The sequence below is a fragment of the Typha latifolia genome, chromosome 6 (assembly GCF_019914945.1).
Source record: "Typha latifolia isolate L0001 chromosome 6, TyphaL0001v2, whole genome shotgun sequence".
Classification (NCBI taxonomy): domain Eukaryota; kingdom Viridiplantae; phylum Streptophyta; class Magnoliopsida; order Poales; family Typhaceae; genus Typha; species Typha latifolia.
In genome coordinates this window covers 1,702,274-1,726,885 of record NC_133091.1, presented here as the reverse complement: position 1 = coordinate 1,726,885, position 24,612 = coordinate 1,702,274, and the positions used below count along the sequence as shown (strand labels likewise).

The 24,612-nt window shown below is 37.5% G+C and overlaps 4 protein-coding genes across 6 annotated transcripts; 2 read left to right on the top strand and 2 right to left on the bottom strand.

Annotated features, from left to right (window-relative positions):
- The first annotated feature begins 718 nt into the window (after positions 1–718).
- LOC140791569 (uncharacterized) lies at positions 719–5,354 on the top strand. Of its 2 annotated transcripts, none has more exons than XM_073142211.1 (3): positions 719–2,377; positions 3,503–3,599; positions 5,146–5,354. In XM_073142211.1, the coding sequence occupies exons 1-2, from the start codon at positions 816–818 to the stop codon at positions 3,594–3,596; spliced, it is 1,656 nt and encodes a 551-aa protein (XP_072998312.1). In that variant the 5' UTR covers positions 719–815; the 3' UTR covers positions 3,597–3,599; positions 5,146–5,354. The 2 variants fall into 2 exon arrangements, with proteins under 2 accessions (XP_072998312.1, XP_072998311.1); XM_073142210.1 differs by lacking the exon at positions 5,146–5,354 and adding an exon at positions 4,175–4,402.
- A 2,750-nt stretch (positions 5,355–8,104) lies between these two features.
- Positions 8,105–9,895, bottom strand: LOC140790162 (NAC domain-containing protein 79-like). Its single transcript, XM_073140112.1, has 3 exons — positions 9,534–9,895; positions 9,136–9,416; positions 8,105–9,017 (listed from the first exon to the last, which is right to left on the bottom strand). Exons 1-3 carry the CDS (start codon positions 9,724–9,726, stop codon positions 8,424–8,426), a joined length of 1,068 nt encoding a protein of 355 aa, XP_072996213.1. The 5' UTR covers positions 9,727–9,895; the 3' UTR covers positions 8,105–8,423.
- Positions 9,896–13,129: 3,234 nt separating this feature from the next.
- LOC140791130 (gibberellic acid methyltransferase 2) lies at positions 13,130–14,751 on the top strand. Its single transcript, XM_073141534.1, has 3 exons — positions 13,130–13,564; positions 13,672–13,965; positions 14,340–14,751. The coding sequence occupies exons 1-3, from the start codon at positions 13,130–13,132 to the stop codon at positions 14,700–14,702; spliced, it is 1,092 nt and encodes a 363-aa protein (XP_072997635.1). The 3' UTR covers positions 14,703–14,751.
- Positions 14,752–19,223: 4,472 nt separating this feature from the next.
- On the bottom strand, positions 19,224–20,646 carry LOC140791322 (NAC domain-containing protein 2-like). Of its 2 annotated transcripts, none has more exons than XM_073141844.1 (3): positions 20,351–20,646; positions 19,980–20,284; positions 19,224–19,873 (listed from the first exon to the last, which is right to left on the bottom strand). In XM_073141844.1, exons 1-3 carry the CDS (start codon positions 20,511–20,513, stop codon positions 19,346–19,348), a joined length of 996 nt encoding a protein of 331 aa, XP_072997945.1. In that variant the 5' UTR covers positions 20,514–20,646; the 3' UTR covers positions 19,224–19,345. The 2 variants fall into 2 exon arrangements, with proteins under 2 accessions (XP_072997945.1, XP_072997946.1); XM_073141845.1 differs by having other exon boundaries at positions 20,374–20,591.
- Positions 20,647–24,612: the final 3,966 nt, after the last annotated feature.

Below are 24,612 nucleotides of genomic sequence, written 5' to 3'. Positions count from 1 at the left end.
ATGGAACCCTCCTAACGCATCGCCACTCACCATCGACCTCGTCGCCATCGCTGTCGCCCGCCACCCGCCGCCCACCGATCGCTGCTCGCCGCCCGCTTCGTGCCCTAGCCCCCGAGAGGATTCGGATCCGAATCCGCAACTTAAATTTTAAACCCTCTCCCAATCTCTCTCTCTCTTTCTCTTTCTCGATCCCTCTGTCTCGATCGTCTTCTCTCCGGGGGCTAGGGCACAAAGCGGGCGGCGAGCGGTGGGCGGCGATCGGCGATGGCGACTATAATGGCAAAGGTGAGTATCCCTTACCTCTTTCCCTCATTCTCTTACGGCACGGCCGGTGGTCGGCACAGTCAGTGCTTGTGGCACGACTATCGTTGGTTTCAATTGGTTATCTAAGGATATTTTGGTTATTCTAAAAGCCTATTTTAAATTGTCACATGCATATAAGGGTATTCTGGCCATTTATTTGTCACGTGATCAGCATATGACAACTTATAGACGGAAATGAGTAACGAAACCCTAACGGAAGGGGTCAAGTTAGATATTTATGATAGTTTAAGGGGTCATAATGTAACAAAAAAAAAATTTAGGGGGTCATATTTGTATTGGAAGCTTGAGCACAGTTTTGTCTCACCTCTTTTCTCGTACCGCATTGGATGGAACTGCATAACCTCTGACAGCTAGAACAGTAATTCCAAATATAGCCTCTATAGAACAAGAATCCAGACGTCTTCTTTCTTAGATTCCCCGAATCTTACAGCTTGAACATTGTAGAACAAAAACACTCCCCCTTTCCTTCTCTCGTTCTTCCCCACTCAAGCATGGTGCCCTGCATCCAAACCAAAATCACTCCTTTTACTGCACTCCCCTCTTCTCATCTCTACCAGAGACAAAATCTTACCCCTTTCAAGATACCCACTTGCCCTAGTGTAGTTTGCAAACCACCCTTCTCTCTGTCCTCCTCCTACCCTCTTCTCTATACTCCAAGTTGCAAAGCAGGGAGTGATGCCGTTCCCCTCTCCTCACCTACCAGCTCTGATGCAGACGAACCCATCAAAGAGAAATTGGTTGGGAAGAATAAAAGTAAAGGTAAGAGCTTTTGGGGTGCTGTTAGTTTGATCATAGGCACTGCTGTTGGGCCAGGGATGCTTGGTCTCCCCTCTGCCACCATTAGATCAGGCCCTGTTCCATCCACCATTGCTATCATCCTCTCTTGGATGTACGTCGTTTCCTCCATCGTCCTCGTCGCAGAACTAAGCTTCGCGGCTATGGAAGAGGATGGTGTCGACGAGGTCAGCTTCACGGGACTAGCAACAAACACCTTGGGTGCAAACTTTGCGGCCTTCGTTGCCGTCATCTATGCCAGCCTTAGCTTCTCTCTTCTGATCGCATGCGTTTCTGGTATTGGTTCTCTTGTTTCCCAACAGTTTCCTTTGGTTAATCCAGTCTTAGCTCATGCCTTGTTCCCTTGTTTCATTGGCGTCATAATTGGGTTCTTCCCTTTTAAGGCCATCGATGTCACGAATCGGTTGCTCTGCGGGCTAATGCTCGTGTCGATTACGGCCCTCGTGGTGATCGGTTTGTCAGTGGGTAGAAGCAATTTGTTGGGTTCTCTTGCATTTGCTTGTTGGAGGCCTGAGGCCATCTCGCCTGCAATCCCGGTCACTGTGCTTACATTAGGATTCCATGTTATTACTCCCTTTATGTGCAAGATTGTAGGTGACTCAGTGTACGATGCCCGCAAAGCTATACTTCTTGGAGGTGCTGTTCCATTGGCTATGGTTCTTTCATGGAATGCAGTTATTTTAGGACTAGCAGGGAGGTGTAATGTGGCCTTTGATGATCCTATTAAGCTGCTGCTCTCTGTAAATTCTTCTGCTTTGCCTGCTGTTAGAGGTTTTGCTTTTGCCGCATTGGCCACTAGTATGATAGGTTATGCTGTGAGCTTCCCAAAACAATTAGCAGATACTGTGGAACTGATTAAAGAAAGGTTTGCTCAGACAAGGAGGGATTTTTCACAAGAAGTGGGTCGACAGAGAGGTGAAATTGGGAATTTGAATGAAGTCGGTCAGTTTGGATTTGAATGGGGAATCTCTGATCAAGCTACTACCGCTGGAATGTTGACAGGAATTCTTAGTGAAGGCCCTACTGAAGATATTAGTAAAAACAGCACAAATGGGTCAGCTCAGTTTGATGCTAGTTCTAGCATGAGTCATCTAATTCTGACATGGCTTGTGCTCATTGTCCCCATTTTCATCACATCTTTCTTCTCGAAGGCCTTCTCTAAGGCTCTAGATTTTGCAGGAGTCTATGCAAACTGCTTTCTCTTTGGAGTTCTACCACCAGCAATGGCTTGGGTTCATCGCTCTAGGAAGAGACACAGGTAAGATCAACAGTATTATCTTCAATAATGGAAAAAGGAATCATGGATATAGAGGATTAATTGTGGTCTTGCTTTTTATGTCTATGTTTCTCCTTTCGTCTAAATTGGAGCTCTAATATGGTGGAAGTTAGTTGGAAAATATTACTGCCTTAATTATCAAATAGAAAAAAAGCAATGAATATAAATAACTTGAAATTTTGCATGTTCAGATCTCTTAATTTTGATCCTTCTATATAAGAAATTTTCATCCAGTTTTTAACTCAGAAATAACTAAACTATCCAAGAGTTTAGAATTTCATTTTAGTGCATGCAGATAACTTAAGAGAATATATTCATTTGCCCTTTAGCCTACTTATCATAAGATGGTCACGCATCTCTCATCCTATCCTGGGTACACATTCTTATGAAGTGCTTGTGGTGGATAGATATGTGAAAAGTGTAATATATAGATAATGGCAAGAGATTGAGGGGAAGTATTGCATTCTTGTCGTGGGAAGTTAGATAATTGCTTGGCCAATATTACCCGACAACACCTTTATTAACCTTATTATTTATCTTTCTATTCCTAGGATAAGTTCTTTAGATCAATACAAGTGCAGAAGAAGATAGCTGAGGAGGGCAGGAAATTAAACTGACTATTCGAAATGATTTGCCTTATGATTTTTTGTGAAAACTAGGACTTGGTGATCTATGGCAACCTAAACCTGATGAGCCTCGTGCTGATGCTTTAGGCATCATGAACCTGTGGTACTGCAGAACTCTTTATTTCTTCGCATTGGGTAGTCCATTTTGATGGATTGGAAGTTTAGACAGTGGGAATATTGAAATCACCTGGTTAAACTTATCATTCAAATCAGTAACGGTCAAAAGAATGTACTCGGAAGAATCTTTACTGTTACGTGTTTTGTTTTCTGTTGTCTAACTGAACTGAGACCCTAATTTTACTGTCTATCAACAAAATTTGTGTTGTATAACACCAACTTTTTGAACTAAAAATACCCATTGGACAGGATTTGCAGTACTTTCAGCCAAAATTCCAGGCATGCCATCAAATGATTTTCTTCAGTCTTCATCTTTGCTCTTTTATAAAGCTTGAATATACTTTACCATTCATCCTATATGCAGATTGCCTGCTTCAAGCAAAGGTTTATTGCCTGGTGGAGCTGTGGCACTTATGGTACTTTTTGGTATTGCTGTCATACTGGGATTCTGGCATTAGATGGTAAGGAACAGTATGACTACATATGTCGCATAGAAAACCAATGATAGTCGTACTTCTATAATTTCCCTACAATTTGTCACTGTTTCTATACTGATTCAAACTCGCTTGTCTTGTATCCCATAAAATTACTTATTGGAACTGGAAGTGATTGGTAGAGTACTGTGCTTTGAGTCTGAACTAAGCATACCAAATGAACTCAACTTGTTGCATAATATATACTAGAAGAGAAAGATAATTGAAGAAATATGAAGAAAAAAGTTTTAAGGCAGAGAGGGAACAAGCCCATATTAGGAAGAGAACAGGCTTGATATAGAATGTTGGGCCCACACCTGATGTTTTAATCTTTTGGTTGGATATGGGTTCTAAATTCTGTCGAGTCCTTGCTCGGATTAGATTGCCCATCTCGGCACAAAAGGATATCAAAGTCCAATTTCCCAATATCATGACTGAAGCCAATACCTTGATATTAACTTCTGCGTACAAGGAAAGATTTCATATATCTGAACTTCGAGTTTAAATGACAAAATCAAGTTCATAAATTGTTTTTACCGGCATAAATTCTTTTTGTCATGCAGGTAACTAACATTGGAAAAGTTTATCATTTGACTGGGAGGGAAAAGGGATCTTCTAATACTAGCATTCTGATAGAGGGTTGTAAACTGACACTCCTTGAACAGCTCATAGAAGACTTAAATAATTATCTGATATTTGGATTTAGTTGAGTGGTGAGATTTTGTCTTATTGCTCATCGATATACCAATATGTTTTTTTCCCAATATATACACCTGTTCATGTTTATCACATTACTTTGTTCTTTCACTAATTTGGGTATATAGTTGACCCACTAGTTCTTCTAACATGACTAACATGGAAATCCAGAGTAATTTCTCAGGGCTGGTCCTGATTGTTCTGCTGTTGCTGAGGCTATTACATGAGCTAGATCTTACTTATCTCATTCAGGTTTATTCTAGAACTTGTTATCATGGATTCATATATTTAGTAGCATAAACAGAAAAACTGCAACACACAAACCGTTAGTTGTAGTATACATATTTATATAAAGTAAATATTCATTTCCGTGTCATATTCAAATACATACAAACAGAAATTATTCATATGGAAGTGAAATTTACCACAAATGTTGCACGTAATGATTGACCAAACAAGTTCCACCACGGTTGGAGATAACAGGAATTGAGTGGTCAATTAGTACTAGTTTTGTTCTAGTTGAAACCTCCATGAAAACTACATCAACTCAGATAAGTCATTTGACAATTGAGACTTCATTCAACATCACGTTTTCTTCAATGATTTGTGACACTAATTGCAAAGGTATCAAATTGCTTCCTTGACACACATCACGTTGTCTTCAGTGATTTGTGATGCTAATTGCAAAGGTATCAAATTGCTTCCCTCTCCTCCAACCGAGCGGTTTTTGTTTACTCTTTCTTAGTCTCATGTCCTTTTCTACTTTCTACTGCCAACATTGTGTTCTTATTGAAGTCCATAACTTTGGCAATGCATAATTTTGTGGTCTCATGCACAGGTTAGCAGAACAACAATTCTCTCCTTCTGGAAGCAAACATCAAACTTCACCTTTAAGCATTATCAACTTCTAAATGCTGTATACATAGAAATTTATTTCTTGCTTACGTTCCTGTCTCTTATTAGTGTCCTTTATTAACAAAGGACTATCTTTACTCTTTAGCTAACTTCTTCTAATTCCTTACATGCAGTTAAAGATGATATCATCAACACTTATTTTTCATACAGTCAATATAACCAATAAGCATTAATGATTAGTTAGACCACTAAATATATACGGAATTATGCTATGCATCAGATAGGTTACCAGCCTTACTTTTTCAAAGTAAGAGAAATTTTTTTTTTCAATTTGATGGCGAGGATAGTTACAGATGTGTATGCAAATGGTGCCACATAGTTGTGATAGGAGCTGTGCCAGAACTCATAGCCTACAAACGAAGAGAGACCAAGACTAGAGAAGGTTGGCAATTCAATTTGCCAACTGCTACATTAAAAACTATCGTACAATGGTCAAAAGACTAAAGCGACTCCAGATAAATGCATTTGGGTCATTTTCTTTCCTTAGCTACCTATGAGAAATTGAAAGATAGAAGAAAATTTTCCATTGATTTCTACATTGCTCTTATTCTCTTCTCAGAAACATCATTGCTTCCTTCAGTTCCTTGTTTACAAGCATATATTTTATACTTGTATTCATTATATATCTGTATATATACACAGCAAGTACGATTGCAGAAAATTATATCTTGTTTTTTTTTATTAATATAAGTTGAATCTATGTTTTCTAGTATGATTTTAGAGAAATTTGCATATAATACTCTGCTTTTTGATGCAAATCCAGCCCTATGATTTAATGAATACTAATACCATGATAATATTTCGTTAAGTAGTGATAATATTTTGTTAAGTAGAGATATTTTATTTCTAATATAACTAAAATATACTTAGTATGGCTTAGTTGAGAGTATTTTTATAATTTTTTTTGTATAGTTAATTTAATACGGATGTTTGATTAAGTTTAACCAATAGATTTAATAGCAAGGTATTTTCTGTGCATATGTCTTAAATTATAAGATTTGATTTGCTAATAGTAAAATTACAGGGTGTAAAATATAATTTTATTAAAAGATAGGGTGTTACGTATAAAATTCCCATGATTTTAAGGTACAATTAACTTGCGAATTATTTGGCCTGGGCGCTGCCTTTCCTTCCTTCCATTCGGCATCTCGAAGAGAAAGTTCACACCGACCAATAGGAAAGTAGTATGGCAGTGGGGCCCACCTTTTGTGCTCCCATGCCTGTTTCGTGATGGTGACGTGGCGATGAGGACGAGGGCAGAATCCTAACCGAGGAAGCTCGAGATGTTGTTATAAAAGATAATTTTCTAATTATCAATAATTATTTCCTTAAAAAAAGATTAAGATTTAAAAGTTAAAAAATCGCACTTTTCTTCCTTTTGTTACTTGAAAAATTAAAGCGGATGGTAGAAAAGTTAAACCGAACAATGGAGTTTAATGATACGATCAACTAAGAGTCTAAGAGGGGAGTTTATGTATGAAAGTTTAATGATACGATCAACAATGGAGTTTATGTATGAAAGTTGCTTATTAACATTAAATATATGCAAATGTGCTAAAATTCCTAAATTAATTAACGAAATTAAATCTACTCATGTCCTTTTAATTTTTGTTTTGCTCCCAATTTGACACGTTGTATGCTAGCATTTTCGACATGACTCGAAAGAAATCAACAGAATTAGGTACATGTCATGTGTAGATCGCATGACTGTATCTATCTATATATCTCTCTCTTCTTCTTCCCTTTTGGTTTTATATAATTAATGAGAGTACTAGCTTATTTATAGTCATAGTAGCCTAATTTTTAACTTTATACAACTATATTTGATCCTATAATATATATATATATATTCTACTATGAAGGAAAGTCTATAAAATCACATAGGCTACCAATACGTATTCTTCTTGACAAGTAACTCACGAGGTTTTAGATGAAACGAGCTAAGCCAAGGCATGTGAATATTTGTAAACCGGCATTTGATGCATGAAATGAGGCGAGTAGTAGAAAGGCTTTGGCATTTTCTTCTAACCCCAACTTTAAAGCAAACAAACTCGCACTTTGCTTTGAAGAAGATCACATGAATAGAACCTCTATTATTCTTCTCACTTCCATTTCCCTTTTGTCCTTTACTAACCTAATTTATTTATTTATTTATTTATTTATTTATTTTGTTGTTGTTGTTCTTATCGATCTCCAGAGTTGTTTGCCTGTAAAATGATAGGTTAGACAAGCGGCCCAACTCTCTCCTTCAAATAATCTGGAAGGAGACAACCCAATCTATCATTTTGCCATTATTGCTATCCATGCATTATGAAAGGGTTCATCAACCTTAGAAGGCGGCCTAAAAATAGAGGGATATAATATTAGGTTGGAGAAGCAAAGGCTTTAGTTATGCATGCATGTGGATGTTGGATTTTGTTCATGAATAGGCAATCATCACATGTGGATTTTGAGCTAGATGTTTGTGGGTTTGTTGATCTTATGTATATATATAACTTGATGACTATTTAGGTATAACCAAGAATTATTCGTATCTAAGATTATGAAGTGGCAAATAAATATTGTTTTTATTGAATACTGACAAGAAAGTTAGCTGCGTATGCATGGAGTTGCAGGCTCTCTTTTGACGACTAATCGCTATCACCTGCCTAATTATTAGTCTCCTCTTCTCTTTTGCTTGTAAGATGAAGCAAGAGAGAAATAAAGTGAATAATAATTAAGATGCAATTTTAATGATAGATATATAACAAGAAGATCCTTAATTCAAGCATTTAGTAATTACTATTCATCTTTTTCAGTACTCATGTATCTTAAATGAATAGCTGAGAATTATAAATGAAGATGTAGCATTAATTAGAAATATATTATACACAGCTAGCGTGTGATCACAAACTTCATTGTTATATTACATTATATGTAAATATCACAGTTGGCATGCAATAACTAGCCAGAGTTCTAGAAGGAGAATTTAACTACTAGTACATCGAATTAAGCATAAACTTTAGAAAAGCCAAAAAAGATTTTAAAAAAGGAGTACAGATTATAAAGTATGGATTCAAAGATGAAGCTTCCAAAAGAATAAGTTTCATGCTAGTCCTGATATAATCAGAAGTATATCTACACTAAGAACACCTGAAATAATTTACTCGCTGATGAGAAAAATCCAAACAAACTGTCACATAAATGAACCCTTTGAAAATTTCAGTACTTCCAATGAAGGCAGTCCAAATCTGTAACAGGTCCAGTAGAAGGGCTGCTTAGATAACCATATGGCCAGTAGCTTCCAATGTTATTCTTTGTTGCAATCGATGAATTCTCCGCGCTCCGATGATAGCTCAATCCAGTACCTTGAGAAGCACTAGCCGTCGAATTCGACGGTCGTTCGATCTTGCTTGTGCCCTTGGAGCCACATGATGCATTAGTAGCCCCACCTAGATTCTTCATCATAATAGCATGTTCTTGGTGCAAGTACTGCAAGTTAGCTGATCCTGGAAGCAACAAAGAAGGGCTTTGAGGAGGCATTGAGGGTAAGAGCATTGGCTGGATAAGTTGGTTGCTCATATTGGAGAGGCTGTGAGGCAAGAAACTCTTGTGCATTTGATCATCCAAGCCTCTCATGGTAGAAAAGTTTGAAGGATTCGATGTAATTCCACTACTTAAGCTTGTACTCGGCATGTTGTTAGAATTCAAGTAGGTTGTATCCATCAGAGTCTCCACACCATCATCATCTCCAAATGAGTCTACCTTCTTCATTCCAATGTTTTTATGGAAAACCCTACATACAACCCATTCATCCTGCAGTCATAACATTTTAAAAAAAAACATATCACAATATGTCTTTTAATTAGTTTACCCAAGGCATGTGTAAACATAATAGAAAAAAAAACGTAGTAGAATAGAAGAAAAAGTTGACCTTTGGAGCTAGTTTGAAATCAAAGTGCTTAGATTTGCCTTCAAGTCTAAACTCATGCATGACCCAGTTGGTCTTTAATCCTTTGGGAGCTCTTCCTTTGTAGAAAACAAGGGTTTTTTTCATCCCAACAAGAGCTCCTTTTCCTCTACGAATCTCCTTATCCTTCCCAGTGGCCTTCCAGTACCCAGCTTCTGTGGCTCTATTTGTTCTCATTCCAGTAGGGTATTTCCTATCTCTTTGGCAAAAGAAGTACCACTCCTTCTCTCCCATCTTTGCCTTGCCTAGATGAAAAAGAAAAAAAAGAAAAAAAAAAAGATAAAAGAAAAGGAGAATCCATAAAATTTAGACTAAAATAGGAACTTGAACAGGAAGTGACTAATTAGGAACTTATAACTTACTTGGAAGATCCCATGGCTCACACTTGTTCATATCCACCTCTCCCATAGCCCTTGAGGTGAAGCTAGTTGGCCTCAAAACCTTCTCTGCGAGGTAGTTGGTTATGATCTCTTCATCAGTTGGGTGAAATCTAAAGCCAGGGGGCAAGTACATGCAGTTCTCCTCCTCCTTGTTCACTACTTGGACTTCAACCATTTTTGCACCTCAGGAAAGAAAGCTAGAAAACTAAACGAAAGAGAGGGAGAGAGAGAGAGAGAGAGAGAGAGAGAGAGAGAGAGAGAGAGAGAGAGAGTAACAAAAGAAAGCCTCAAGAGAGGTGGAGAGAAGGGGGAGATATAGATCGATGATTCGAGGGTGCCAAATTAAGACCCGTGCTATGGAAGGAAACTCCTCATGGAAACCGCTTTGTTTGGGCCCACTTTGATTTTTGTTTAAATTATGACTGTAGATGTCACTGTGCTGCTTTCATTGTTAAATAATTGGTACTCTGTTCTGGTCTCTCCTTTCAATTTTTCCTTTAATTCTCTTGATTTGGTACTTCTATTCTTTGTGTCGTTTCCTGGTAATTACTAGCTCTGTAGATTTATTCTTCTTTGATTTAGCTTGAGTTTAACTGATTACAGTCATTAATAAGAACGTAAAGACTTTGTTATTCCTATGGAAATAAAGTTATATATGAATAGTTTGGTGATTTACGAATCTTCGTCGTCTTAGAAGAGTAGATGGGAACCGTGTACCTTTCAATTAAGACATCTATTGCTAGTGACATATGCTAGCAAAGGATATATATATATATATATATATATTGTCAAAAGATGTGAGAGTGACCAACTTAAGCACAGTTCTTTGTTTCTTTCTTCTCCTCCTCCTCCTTCTTCTACTTCTTCATATGACCAGGAAAAGAGGTGACTCTAATGGATGCAGTAATAGTTGTACAAATGGTCATGCAATTTAAAGAGGCTATAATTAGAAGAAAGAAAGTTTTTTTTTTCTCATGTAAACACTTCAAAAGTCCATTATTTACTTTATATATATATATATATCTGTCTAAAATTAATATTTATATATTTATATTTGGAAACATATGCTATTTGCATAGATACCTACCGAATTATTTTTTAAGTTAAATCTTAATAATTTAATAGTAAAAAGATTAAAATATTCTTAATATATATAAAAAAATAAGAGTTTTACTGAGTAACAAATTTAGAGGGGGGACACAACTATATGAGATTTTTTAAAAGTAAATATACAAAAGAAAACCAAGAAGAAACTATCTAAATTTTAGAAAAATAACAACAAAGCACAATTAGTATTGGGCTTTAAACAAAGAGGCCCAAGATTTAGCAATACTAAATAATTGTAAATATAAAATAAGGAAAATTAAATTTTATCCTCACACCTAAATTGACTTCTTTCCGTATGATTTTATTTGTATCTTCTTATAATTATATGTAAACTAAAGTTGTTATATTTTTTATCATATTTGACTAATTTACAAATCGAACTTAAATATACTTATTAAAGATAAAACCGTAGATAATTGGATAGGATTTATAATGCTACTAAATTAATGTCGATCAGATTTTAGATGATAAAGATATAATAAAGACACATATTTTTAAAATCTTTGTCATCTAAAATGTGATCATTATTATTAATAGTTTCAATTTGAACATAAACATGAGGGGGTAAATTTAGGCCAAAAACCAAAGGAGTAAAATGTAATTTCTCCTATAAAATAATTATAATGTCCAATCTTGATTAGATAGAGAACTAAGTCGGTGTCACCAAGATTAATATCTCTTTCTTAGTTAATAGTTGCACACGTGTGTGCCTTTCAGGACTAGATCAAGATGAGTTCCAAGTCTTACCTTTTCTCTGCTCTAGAATTAAAAGTCGTTTGTTTTGTTTACTAATGGGGGATTGGGGATGGGTTAGGAATGGCTGCTTGCCTAATTTCTCAACCATTTCGGCATGGAAGTCTGCCGACTAGGCTACCGCTCCCACTTGATCCGTTGACCCTTTTATGGGGGGGGTTTGACATTGACTAATAAAAAATCCCCATGCCGTACACCAAAGACCAAGCTGTCAGATTCCTCCCCTCCAAAAGTCAAAACAACTTAATAAATGAGAGAGAAGGATAGAAGAGTTGGGTTCTTCTGGAAATGGTTATAATTAACGCGTGAGATTAATTCACACTTAACACTTTAACAGTAACTACGCCTGACGTTTTAAGCTTTCAATTTGCTCCAAGTTAAGTGAGACTGGGCCTTTTTAGGCCCACTAATAATTGAATTTGTTTACAAATTACTTGTACCAAAAGACAAGCTTTTGGCATTCAAAGGAGCTTCTATAGAAGTTTTGAGCAGGCCCAAATGATTCAAGTTCTTAGAGCAACAACGAGAGAGAGAGAGAGAGAAAAAAATTGTATTTAACACCCTACGTATTTGTAGCACTTTACTTTTTAATAAAATTTTAAGAGAATTTTCTCGAAATTTTTGACTTTTGTAAGCAAAAAGGTAGGATATTAAATGGGCATTGTTTCAGTTAATGTCAGGAGGTATTCTGCAAATGCACACAATATCACTGTATTGACTATTGAAGACGGGGGGGATGGTATCTGCAAAAAGAAGAAAAGAGAGCAGACTGATTCCAGAGTAGCTTTGCTTTAATTACCTGAACCATATGCAGATATTGATAGGTCAAAGAGGGAAAGATATTTCACCACAGCTTTCTGCAGATTGGGATTGAGTGGAATTGGATCTCTCAGTTGGTGGTATAGCAGGAGAAAGCTGCTCTTCTTCAATCTTCACAAAGAAAAAAGTTTTGTAGTAGGGCCCTCCCTCCCCCCCTTCCTCACTTTGCAAGCCATATAAGATCAACAAGGTCGAACAAGGCTAGAGAGGTACAGCTCCAGTGTTGACTCTGCAGTCATAACTTTGAACTTGGGGTGATAACCTAGCCCCTGCGAGGCCTAGAACGTTATGCAAAGGATGCATCAAAAGGACTTTGGTTTTCCTGTTTCAATTCCAAGGTAACAGTGACTTCTTATGCTACAAGTGTCAGCAATGTAAAGCAATGTATAAGGAAATCTTCTCAGCTTGTAATCTAATTCTGGTTAGATTACCTTTTTTTTTCTTATGAATCTCTCTCTCTCTCTCTCTCTCTCTCTCTCTCTCTCTCTCTCTCTCTCTCTCTCTCTCTCCCCAATAAATTCAAAGAAGTATCTATATGCCTTTGGTATATTCCCAAATTTTCACTGTGGGTAACTGAACCTACCATCAATTAATGGACTACGTCGATCCTCTTTTTACTTGCAGGTGCACCGTGATAGTGTGGGACTTGCATGGTCCTTAATCTGAGGTTCACCTTTATGAATAAGGACATCTCTCTATTGGTGCTGATGACTTTGTCTGTATAATATTTTATTCATAGTAATCATCAGCCTCACAGCTTAAACAAGGGAAAAAAAAACATCTGATAAGAGTTATATATTTCTTCTTGGTCATTATCTCATAAGAGTTCCCATATAGACTACAATTACATGGCAGACCATTTCCAGAGATGGAATAGGAACCTCCATAGAGTACTATGTATGCAAGGCGGCGACGACGACGGCAGCTATGCCAAGAACTCCGATGCCCCTGCGACTGCCGTCGCGTTATCAAAGCCGTTCCTGTCGAAGGCTATCCGATCGATGAAGTTATTCGCCGACGAAGCTTCTATAAGGATAGCAGACCTAGGCTGCGCCACAGGCCACAACACCTTATCTACCATGGAGTTAGTGGTCCAGAACCTTAAGCAGCAGTACGAGGAACAATGCGGGCACGCCCCCGAATTCGAGGCCTTCTTCTCTGATCTCCCATCAAATGATTTCAACTCGCTCTTCCAATCCATTCCATTCGTCAATGATAGGATCAAGAGACCATACTTTGCAGCAGGGGTGCCTGGTTCATTCTATAACAGGCTGTTTCCTAGAGGCCAGATTCATTTGGCTGTCAGCCTAAGCGCCTTGCACTGGCTTTCTCAAGTAAGTGTAGCCAGCCATTCCTTAATATATATATATATATATATATATATCTTGGGATCTATATATGCAAGAGTACGTCAGTGTTCTCTACTCTTTAATTGGAATAGATACCGGAGGCCGTGCTCGACAGACGATCGCCGGCGTGGAATAAAGGTCGAGCATGGATAGACGGCGCGAAGAAAGAAGTCGTCGACGCGTATGCTAGGCAGTCGAAAGACGATTTAAGGGCTTTCTTGCGATGTCGAAAGGAAGAGATTGTGGAAGGAGGGATGCTTTTTATGCTCATCGGAGGCCGGCCTAGCTCGCAGCGGCCGGAGAACCAGCTATGTGATCCAGACTCAAGGGCCAAGCATCCATTCACGGACTCAATGGACCAGGCATGGGAGGACCTACTAAACGAGGTTTGTACAAAATGAGGCAATTGCAAGGGCAAGCTCACAATCTCCCACCTTAAAACCAGCATGACAGCCCATGCATATATATAATATAACCAGTGCCCTTTGGTGTCCCCATGCATGCATCCTCTCATTATTATATAAATGAGTTAGATTAACTATATATACATAATTATCGCAATGTCTTTGTATAAGTTAAACATGTCCCGCTCACCTCTAGATAATATTTTTGAAGGTATTTTTAAATTTTTTTTTACTTTTTCAAAATAGCAGAATAAAATGTAAGGATTGAATGATAAATACTAATAGAGTAGATTGTTTTGTTTTCTGGGGGAAAAAAGAAAATAAGAAATGGGAAACAAATAAGCTCTATACTGCAGGGATTAATCGACGAAGAAACGCGAGACAGCTTCAACATCCCGGCGTACATGAGGAGCAAAGAAGAGGTGAAGGAAGCATTCGATCACTGCCAGGGATTCGAGATCAAGCAGCTGGAGTTCCACAGGCTCATCGAGCACTCCAAGGAGAAGCAAGATGAGTGGATGCGGGATCCCGTCTCCTACGGCCGCGCCAAAGCGAATCTAGTGCGTGCCACGCTCCGGCCAATCCTCGTCGCCCACGTCGGAGAGTTGCTCCCCGACGAGCTCTTCAAGAGGTTCGAGAAGAGGGTCTCCGAGGATATGGCCACGCTGCCAAAGACTTGCTTCTATGGCGTCATCGTCGTCTGTGCTATTAGAATTTAAAGTTGCATCCCTCTATTTATTCATTATAATTGTACAACTTTATATTGCTAAACCATAATATATTTATATATAAGTTGAAAATTAACTTTATAAGAAAGCAAAAAGTAGATTAATGGTGAGGGCCCACCCTATAACCAATCACATTGGATCTGTTGTTCTCAGTCCGACTCTATACTCTGCCATTCACGATGACGTGGTTTACCGTTTACTAGGTCTCGTTGTTATTTAGATATCTGATTAGACTAATATATTCTAATATTTACTTATAATCTAAAATGGTAGTGTAATAATTATCTTAACACCTTTCAATAAGTTTGAATGCATTTTTTGGAGTTGTAGATTTTTAGAGCTAAATAAAGAAATCTTGAAGCATTTTATTTTTTATGTTGAAAAGTAACAAAATATTGTCTATTTTATTCATTGTTGTTAGGATAAAATTAACTCAAAAATAAATTATAGGAGTCTAATAATAAATATTCATATAGTAAAATATGAATGATGATAAAAATAGAACGTAGGGTGTTTATAAATTTTTGTAATATTTTAAATAGTTTAGGTGGTATTTCAGAAGATAAAAATATATCAAAGACAGCCAAACATCTATCAACACCCCAAAGCTACAACAGAATAAATCTCTCATTTTTCTAATAAATAAGCTACAAGTCATTTTGCCGGATTTCTTTTATTTTTTTTTAATAACTATTACTTCTTATTTGATTGTCTAACTTATATTTTTTTTTTCAAAAAAGAAGTATCTTGAAAAGTAAAATAAGCCCAATTACTACTATTTTCCTCTCGTATTTCTCATCTAGACATGCCGAAGTAAAAAACTTAATGATGTTCAAGTTAAATCTATAAATTCCAACGTAGAAAAACGCATACAACTTAAACATATTTGATCATCTAAGCACTATTCCATTAGCTTCCTCTCATATATTTCTCTCATTGCTATCCTTTTCTCTTTCTCTCTCTCTCATTGCTATCCTTTTCTCTCTCCCTTTCTCCTTCTCTATTTGTGTGTACAGGTGGGGTTTGCATGTCCCCTGCACTACCAACTCGAAGCAGCTCTCTACGGTTCTCCTTCTATGTTTGATTGTCTTGGTCGGACCACCTATTATGGTGGGCATCACCCAACTATAGTAATCCATGTCAGAATTTTAAGTTAAAGAATCAATCAACCAGATGATATATATATATATATATATATATAAGGTGTCATATATGAATATATTCTATATGTAATCCAAAGATTTATTCACATGACATGACTAGGCTGGACTGGAAGCCAAGGTTGCCAGAAGGCTGGAGACAACTCCTTAAGACTGAGCCCCATTTCAATGATTGGCATGGAGGAGATGGTAGATTTAAAAGGCTAATAATGCACTCCATGCTAAGCTGGCCATCCGTCTCATGTACCCACCCACCCTTGTGGTCCATTGCCAACTTACACCATGACCTCATGCTGGATGGTTGAATGCCACATAAACATCAGACATAATGTTGCTTCTCGCATTTGGCCTTCGACATTGGCATCTTGATATGGAGCCAAGCTTACCTTGTCATTGCCATGAGCGGCGGTCTCAGCTTTATAATGATCTCTTCGTTGATCTGTGAGGCAATTGCATGAACTCCAGCAAGTGAACAAAATGCTTGGACCACTTGGTACATCTTTTAGCATGCCACATGGCCTGTCATCGCGCCGTCGGTGACGACGGAATTGATGTACGAGTTTCTTGACATCCATGGAGTCAGATTTTTGTTAAGGCTATGAATCCAGAAGTTGCTAAGGTTTTGTCCTCCATCTCCTCTATTGGTTTTTTTAATTTCTTATTTAGTGAACTTACTGTTTAAACATTGAGCTGTAGTCCTGTGGACCACTAGGTGAGTTGGCTATCTAGAAGTTACTCAAATTGATTTCACAAGATATAAAGAATAACCATATGAATGAGTTCCATGCAAATGTACTGTCTCTAGCTAGCATCTGGCTGAAACTGAGCTGCATGTCAACATTCAAAATGTTTAGCATTAAGTACCTTTTCTGATGATGTAAGTAGATGCTCTTAAGGATAATTCTCTGTTTTCTGAACTGATGCCATACTATACTAGAGGACTATTTTTCTTTCAAGGAGCATAATATTCTTCCAAATTTACAAAGGAACTCATAAAAGAATATGAGAAGTCGTAGAAGAAGAGGATTCAAGATATTTCTCAGAGTAAAATTTACTAACGGATGCCTTCTTTAGCACAGGGCTTGATGTGGGCTTGAATTCCACTTAATATGCCTGCTAGAGTGCCTGAAAAATTTCCATGTAATGCCCTGAGCAATGGGCTGCAGAACTTGTATGCAAAATCATAACTGCTTGAATGATTGAAAACTAATGCTTACAGTCAATTTAATTAGTACTCTTAGTCACAATGCCAATATGAGAATTTTGGCGACAATTAGGGCCTTCAGAATTTTGGCATGATGTTCTCTAGTCTTCATCTGGTTTTGATTCCTGTCTCATTCACATGCTTCTACTTAGATAATTTTGCTCAAGTCCGAAAGATTCTTCTCTCTAAGAGAGGTCTGGAGTACATAAGGACTTTTTATTTTTTGCTCCTCCACGTAAACTGATTAACCATTTAATAACTCAAGTTTGTACTTCCTCGAATGACTTGATCTAAATCCTGCCCTGCTTCTACAAGTGAAGAGACACTTGGGTCGATTTTACAAAAATTATACAAGTTTGTGAGAGGTTTGGAAGAGAACTTTCTTATCTAGGATGGATGATGATAAACGTAATGGCAAACGACTTAAAAGATGATTTGTTGATAGGAAGAGGACAACTTTTTGATTTATGAAGTATGGCCAACCAACAACAACATTGGACCAGACTGATCTTATCCAAGTCTGTCCTTATCCTCTGAATGTTGATCACCCAATGGCGTTCTTAGTTATCATTTTGCAGACAGATATCCCACATGAGAAGACAAATGAAGAATTTAGCTTCCTTCCATATGACTGGCTGTATAGTAATTGAGAAACTTATCATTGAGCCATATCTTCTCCAAGTTTTCATATGATTTAGCTAATGTTTCACATGGCAAAGTGATAAGATGCACTACTAGAAAATATTTTTTTAGATCAACAAAGGCTCTATTAACAAATGACAATTAAAAAACAGAAAACTACTTGCTATGTCGCAACACATGGCAAAGAGAATTCCCTATCAAATCTATGTACAAGTTGCTCTTGCATATGACAGTTGACGCGGTGCTTATACAATACAGATAGCACAAGGTTTGTCAAGATTATCTGCATTATTTGCTCAGGTCAAATAAACAAGATGGTAAGCCATGCTTAACAAGAAAGCAATCAATGACTAATGTTCCACTTAATGGTATCTTAATCTTGTTTTTATAATGTATGCATCCAATGAGCAGGCTGCAAAAAATTAATGTGTGATAAGTTTAGGCATGGGTTATGTCACAGATGGAAACACCCTACCCTTATGTCCTTATTCTCCAGCCTAAGGATAATGTGCACCCTACCTATGCTGACAGTGGAAGTCAAAAGACTTAAAAAGCAACTGACATCATTTCTAACTTCTTAATTATCTGAATCCATAGGTGGGTGCACATTATCTAGTTATTATACAATGACCAGGAGTACTTTCCAAGTATTATGATTTACACATTGATGTTTCCAATGAGGAAGCTGCTAACACAAGAAGGAAACAACCAAGAAAAAAGTCTAGTGGCTAAGTTTAACCACTCTAATCCATTAAGGGTAAAAACCGGGAGCGCCCCGGTAAGCTGTTTTCTTGCTTTGATCATCACTTTGCAATGTGCTAATCCTGAACATATCATCAGCAGATAGTATCCATCTCTGCATTACCCTTTTGGGAAAGATTTGATCATCTCATTTGTCCTCAGAAATAAACTTTTCATGCTAACTTTGCTTGGCAGAATATAAAAGTGAACTAAGATGGATGAGTCTAATCAGAATAGCAGTAGGAATTGGCATGCTTCTGGTGCTTTTTTTTTTTCTTTTTTTTTTACACTGATAGATATACCTGAACAAAAAAAAATTGTAGTCTAATCACAGAAAAAGCTATAATGTGACGTATGCGTATTAGAGTTACATATCAATCCTTCTTATATACATATATTTTTTAGTTCTTATTTCAGGTTGAGTTAATCCTTATATTTGACTCTTTGTAGGTATCCTTGAGCAATTACACTCCTCTATTTAAAAAGAGGACAAGCAGAAACGTGTAGAGTTTTGCTTGTTATTCTAAAAGAAGTAAAGTTTGAAGGTGAAGATTAAAGAGAGGATATTCCAAATTCTTAAGGAATCATCTGACCCAGAACTTAAAGAGTATCTTTAGTTTGGAACAACTATGGGTGTAAACATTTCAGTTTTCATTCAAACATCTTTCTTCTGGATAAGGATTGCCATACATTCTTTCAGGTACACTAGTTGTACCAAAGTACAAGAAATGAGGCATCTCTCACATCATTGGATGTATGAAAAGCTTTTAATTCCAGTGCCATGCCATTGTCTTTTATTCAAAGAAAAGATAGCAAAACCACAAAGTATGTACAACCATCAAGAGTCTAACCTACAATTCTCACATACTTTTTAAGCTTTCAACTGTCTATTTGTAATCTCCTAGCAAACCCAAATGGGTGTTTAATGGCAGTTGGTTAGCTAACAAAGACTGGCCTAGTAAATTGAACTGAGAGCTATCAAACTGGTTGCTGAAGCTGCTGTAATTCCTGGAATCACAAGGCTTCTTTGCAGGGTGAGAAAGATTGCTGCCATCTTCAAACCTTTGGCGCTTGACATCATCCTCATCATCTAAAACAGTGGGATATGCTCTGCCATTGCTGTTGCTACTGCCGTTAATGGAAGATTGGCATAAATTTGTGCAACCAAGATATCCATATCCCAAGCTTGGCATGTCAGACGTGTTCTCCAAAAGGCGAGACAACGCCGCGTAGTCGATGCTTTCGAGGAGATCGGTTAAAGAGGAGGATTTTGGCATTTTGAGGCTGCTTGGAGGTGTGAGATTTGGCAAACTAGCCATGAATGAATCCTCTATGCTAGAGTCTTCTTGCTCATGATCCATGGACTGGACGTGGCTGCTCTTCTTGTAGATCCTACAGAGGACCCAATCATCCAACTGAACCCAAAAAAAGCAAAAAAAATGTAACAAAAAACAATCATCTTAAGCAGAGGAAATGAAGTCAACCAATGATAAGGCCAAGATGGAAACAGCAGCTTCTCACCCTCATAGTGGCGGAGTCCCTACGCTTCATGGGTTTACTCCTGTGGCTGATTTGAGATTCGTGCAGGCGGTACTCGTGCATGATCCAGTCGGTCTTGATCCCCTTGGGTGGCTTCCCTTTGTAGAATACGAGTGCCTTCTTCACCCCAATGTTCTCGTTCCCTTTGCTTGCGACGATCGGCTTGTCGGTTCCGGTCGCCTTCCAGTAGCCGGACGCCGCCGCTCGGTTTGGCCGGACGCCGTTCGGGTACTTCCGATCCCTTGGGCTAAAGAAGTACCACTCCTTGTCTCCAAACATAGCTTTGGCTACGCAAAGATCGCATGGTGTTATAAGAAGAGACATAGAAGAAGAGGTTTATCGTAGTTACTAACCAGGGAGGTCCCAGGGATCAAACTTATAGATGTTAATCTCCGCAATGATCGAAACCGGACACGGTAACGACGCCACACGCTTCATCAGGTAGTGCATGATCAGCTCCTCGTCGGTCGGGTGGAACCGGAATCCCGGCGGAAGCGACGACGTGGGGTTCGACATGATCTAAATACGACCCCAAGCTTTTGTTTGCTTAGATTCAACTACGAGGGATATATAGAGAGAGAGAGAGGGAAGGAGGAGATCGAGGAGGGGGCAGGAGGGGGGAGTTTGAAAGTTTTAGGAGAGGAGGTGCAGGGGTGGTTTTATCGCGGAAGGAGGTTTTGTCGTGGAGCGAGGGATGATTGGAATAAATGAGTGGGCCCGGGAGTTTTTATGGGATAATATTTTTTGGCGGGATGTGTTGTGGTTATCGTTAGTTTTATATCCACGTAAGACAGTCGAGGGGATTGGGGCCTGCGACGGTGATCCGAGGACGACGACAAAATAGGCGACTTTCGCATGGTTTTTGGGAGGACACGTGTCGACTAGGGAAGTGGGTTAATGATATGGACAGTGGACGATGGTTAGAGATTGTGAACAACTACTGGTCCTCTTTATGGGTCCGGATCCGCACGGATGATGCTGTCCCCAGTTTATTGGTCAATGCGAATCCGATCATCACGTGTGCATGACACGTATCTGACTCTACAAATTTAACGGTCGCGATCAGATCCGAAAACGAATGCAAGAGAATATAAGATCAGAGCACAAATAATGCTACCCAAAGTATCAGATGCACGTATGAGAAAAACTCTATCCATTCTAAAACACTTCTCTCTTGCTACCCCAAGTATATGAAATGAAATTATATCTAAATTAAATAGAGCTAGAAAGGAGATCCCCAGAAAATTGGTTTTAAATATTATATTTAATGATCTAACAGTACTATATCTTACCTATCTTTCATAGAGAGTTAGGCTATCTTTATTTTATTTTATTTCATCAACAGAAAATTAAACCTAACATGACGTCAACTATTAAACCATCCATAGTTCCTTGTTCGTTTGATAGCATACAAAGGAAGGGGTTGGTCGAGCTTAGGAAACTTGCACTCTAACCTTTCCGTAATCATTGCCTCTAACTAAGCCTGCGTTTATTTTTTAATTATTATTTTTATCTAAACTATATTTTTTTTACCAAAATTATATATTATACTATATATTAATTTAATTACTAATTTACAGATGATATCTATCTTATTAACCTATTTTATATACTCATAATAATTTCATTAAAAAAAAAGATAATAGATACCATTTTAAGAATAACAGATATGAGTAGCAAATGCTAGTTTGGTCAAAAGCTCTCTTAAATTTATTATTAAGTAAAGAGCACGAGGTGAATTAGCTAAAGCAGCCTAAGAAGATATAGGTAGGAATATCAATTATAGGAGTTGGCACCACAAAGTAATTCCAAATTCCAAACATTTAATTTAAATTTCTTCTCTTTTAATTTAAATTTTGAGTTAGGTTGGTCGACACGTGGAAAGCAGTGTTATGACGTCAAAACCTGCAGCCGATCCACTAGGGAACGTAGAACACCACACATAGTTTATAAACAAGTAGGATTGTGAAACGTATCGAGAGTTGCATGTATGTACTAGGTCTACGTGTCCAATTACTTGTCCGCACTCATTGTTAGTGTACGTCGTTTTGCATATAGTAGGCAATGATTTGCTGTCATTCTTGACCAAGTCTATTAATTCCCGCTTTTCGTCAGAAATATTGACCTCCAGGTGTCACGTTCCTGGGGGTAAAGTAATCGGATCAATCTCGAAGGGGTGTCAAAATAAACGAGCTCGGGCTCACGCTCGTCTCGATAGACTCCGCTTAAATATAATATTTATTAATATTATATATTAATATATATTATATTTAAATATTTTGAATTAATAATAATAATTATTATTATTATTATTTTCTTTCTAGCTAATTTTAATTATAAATCTAATACCAATTTCCTCTTCATTGTCCTCCTCAATCGAATGACTCATTCGATCTCTTTCGGTAGCTTCCTACTCCATCGTGGTCGGCCCCGGCATTGGCCTCCTCATTTTTCTCCTCCGTCTCCTTCTCCTCTCCATTGGTCTCTTCCTCCTTCAGCAGACCGCAGCCCTGACATCTCCTTTGCCTTCTCCTCCTCTAATCAAGCTCAGCCTTACTTGGGCTCGGGTTTGGCTCGGTTCGAGTTGAGCTGAGCCAAGTATAAATATCTTTAGCGAGCCGAGCCTAAGCTAAAGTTGGCTCCCTGAAGCTAAGCTCGTTTACACCCCTATTTATTAACCCCTCTTTTATTAAAAAAAAGTTGTCTTCTCTATTCTAATATATATAAATTACTTTAATCTAACTAATTTAAACTTAGATTAAGAAGAAAAAAAAATTTTATATATACTTTTATGCATTGATTAAAATAATTTGAAACATTTTATATTACCGGATATTATATATGTATATTAGTTGTTAAAATATTCTATGGATATTTTGTTAAAAACTAGTCAAATGGGCAATTCTAAATGAGCAATATTTAGAAAAACATAGGGTGGCAAATATGACGTTGTAAAAGTTTATAGTGGCAATTGTGTAGAAAATCCAACAATTAAAACCAAAGGCGGCACCCGGTTAAATTCTAGTGATTAACCAATTAATCTAATCTACTTATAACTAAGTGCGGTGCGAATTCCAGGCGCAATTAATTTATAATATAGTGCTTATCATTAGCTCCGGTTGCTTAATAAAATATGGAATATTGATTTGCTACACCTCATATTGTAGGAATTTCAGCAAGGTTTATCAAGAAAACCTAACAAGTGCCCAATGTTATAGAAAGTTTACTTTGATTCAAGTCATTAAGAAAGCATGCATGGGGGCACGTCATCCTTTGATTCGTGCCCATGTTTGTATAATGGATAAGATAGAGAGATAGAGAGATAAGTAGAATATATAGCCAAGAAGAGAGGCCTGGGATTGGAGGAGAAGTTGGACTTAGATAGATGCCAAGAGTTGTAAGGTTTGGCATTCATGCTGACGAGCCAAATGACGGTGAAGAGAAAGAAGTGAAGTACGTGGAGATCGAAATATTCCACAGTACTACTGTAAAGAAGAATTAATGGAGATGGCATTGAAAAGGATATGTGTTTATATGTGCACGCGTGGTGGCTTTTTGCTTCTCTAGATCTTGACTTAGATAAGTAATGGGATGGAATTCTAAATTCTACCAAGTGTAAACGCAGATGGTATTCAACACGAACTGGTCATGGGTCTTATCGTAGTACAATGAAATAGATTTAATACTAGCAGCATGACAACGTGTGGAAAATAAGCATGCATGCTTCTTAAGTTAATTAAGGATGCATATATATATTCTTCGTATTTTTGTTAAAAGGGCCATATTTTTTATATATATATATATATTGTTAGTCTACTTATTAGTTAAAGGCTTAAGTTTTTAGATCAACTAATTATCTTAACACGAAATTAAACCTGCTTTTAGTCCTTTAATGCTGAGCTGCAAGCCTTGTTATTCACATGCATGTCACATGTGGGCATGGAAATTCCATGCATGCATGCATGTATATGCCCCCCCTCGACCTTTCTTCTTTCTTCTTTCTTCTTTCTTCTTTCTTCTTTCTTCACACATGGAAAGATTCCAACATATCTATTTAACATGTATGCTTATGTAACTCTCAGCTCATGCCTTTTTAGCCTCTTTAATTAGACGTGCGTTCACACTTATCTAAGGATAATTAAGCTCCTTAACCGAGATGATCAACCTTATCCATCTACTATTGCATTTGCCACGTGGATCCTACTTTGCCATTTAGTAGTAGTACTCCTCCTCGAATAATTAAGCACGATAGTCCAACCAGGTTGGACATCAGCATTAAGCCTTAATAGACTACAAATCATTAGATTAATTAATTGTAATAGTACGTAGCTATCAATCCCTTTTATCTCACTGACTAACTATTCCTTAATCTACTGGTCCATGTATGAAAATTATATATATAAATATATATATTTTAGTCCTCGTAACGTGACATAATTATTTGATCGCATGAACATACGTAGTTGGAAGAAAATTAATGATATATATTGTTACAAGAAGTAGCTTGCATGCAAACCTTCAAGTAGCAATGACCTAGAAATAGGAGCTAATTTATCAAAGAAATAATAAAGGAGAAAGTTAAAAGCAAAGAGAGATAAAAGTCAAAAACCGTGTG

Bases quoted from the DNA above. Each gene is read 5' to 3' on its own strand.
- LOC140791569 (XM_073142211.1), top strand. From the start codon at position 816: ATGGTGCCCTGCATCCAAACCAAAATCACTCCTTTTACTGCACTCCCC. The intron at 2,378-3,502 runs GTAAGATCAACA...TCCTATATGCAG, and splicing joins CGCTCTAGGAAGAGACACAG to ATTGCCTGCTTCAAGCAAAG.
- LOC140791130 (XM_073141534.1), top strand. From the start codon at position 13,130: ATGCAAGGCGGCGACGACGACGGCAGCTATGCCAAGAACTCCGATGCC. The intron at 13,565-13,671 runs GTAAGTGTAGCC...TAATTGGAATAG, and splicing joins CCTTGCACTGGCTTTCTCAA to ATACCGGAGGCCGTGCTCGA. The intron at 13,966-14,339 runs GTTTGTACAAAA...TCTATACTGCAG, and splicing joins GGGAGGACCTACTAAACGAG to GGATTAATCGACGAAGAAAC.
- LOC140790162 (XM_073140112.1), bottom strand. From the start codon at position 9,726: ATGGTTGAAGTCCAAGTAGTGAACAAGGAGGAGGAGAACTGCATGTAC. The intron at 9,417-9,533 runs GTAAGTTATAAG...TTTTTCATCTAG, and splicing joins TGAGCCATGGGATCTTCCAA to GCAAGGCAAAGATGGGAGAG. The intron at 9,018-9,135 runs GTCAACTTTTTC...TTATGACTGCAG, and splicing joins ATTTCAAACTAGCTCCAAAG to GATGAATGGGTTGTATGTAG.
- LOC140791322 (XM_073141844.1), bottom strand. From the start codon at position 20,513: ATGTCGAACCCCACGTCGTCGCTTCCGCCGGGATTCCGGTTCCACCCG. The intron at 20,285-20,350 runs GTTAGTAACTAC...ATCTTTGCGTAG, and splicing joins TGATCCCTGGGACCTCCCTG to CCAAAGCTATGTTTGGAGAC. The intron at 19,874-19,979 runs GTGAGAAGCTGC...TTTTGGGTTCAG, and splicing joins GGGACTCCGCCACTATGAGG to TTGGATGATTGGGTCCTCTG.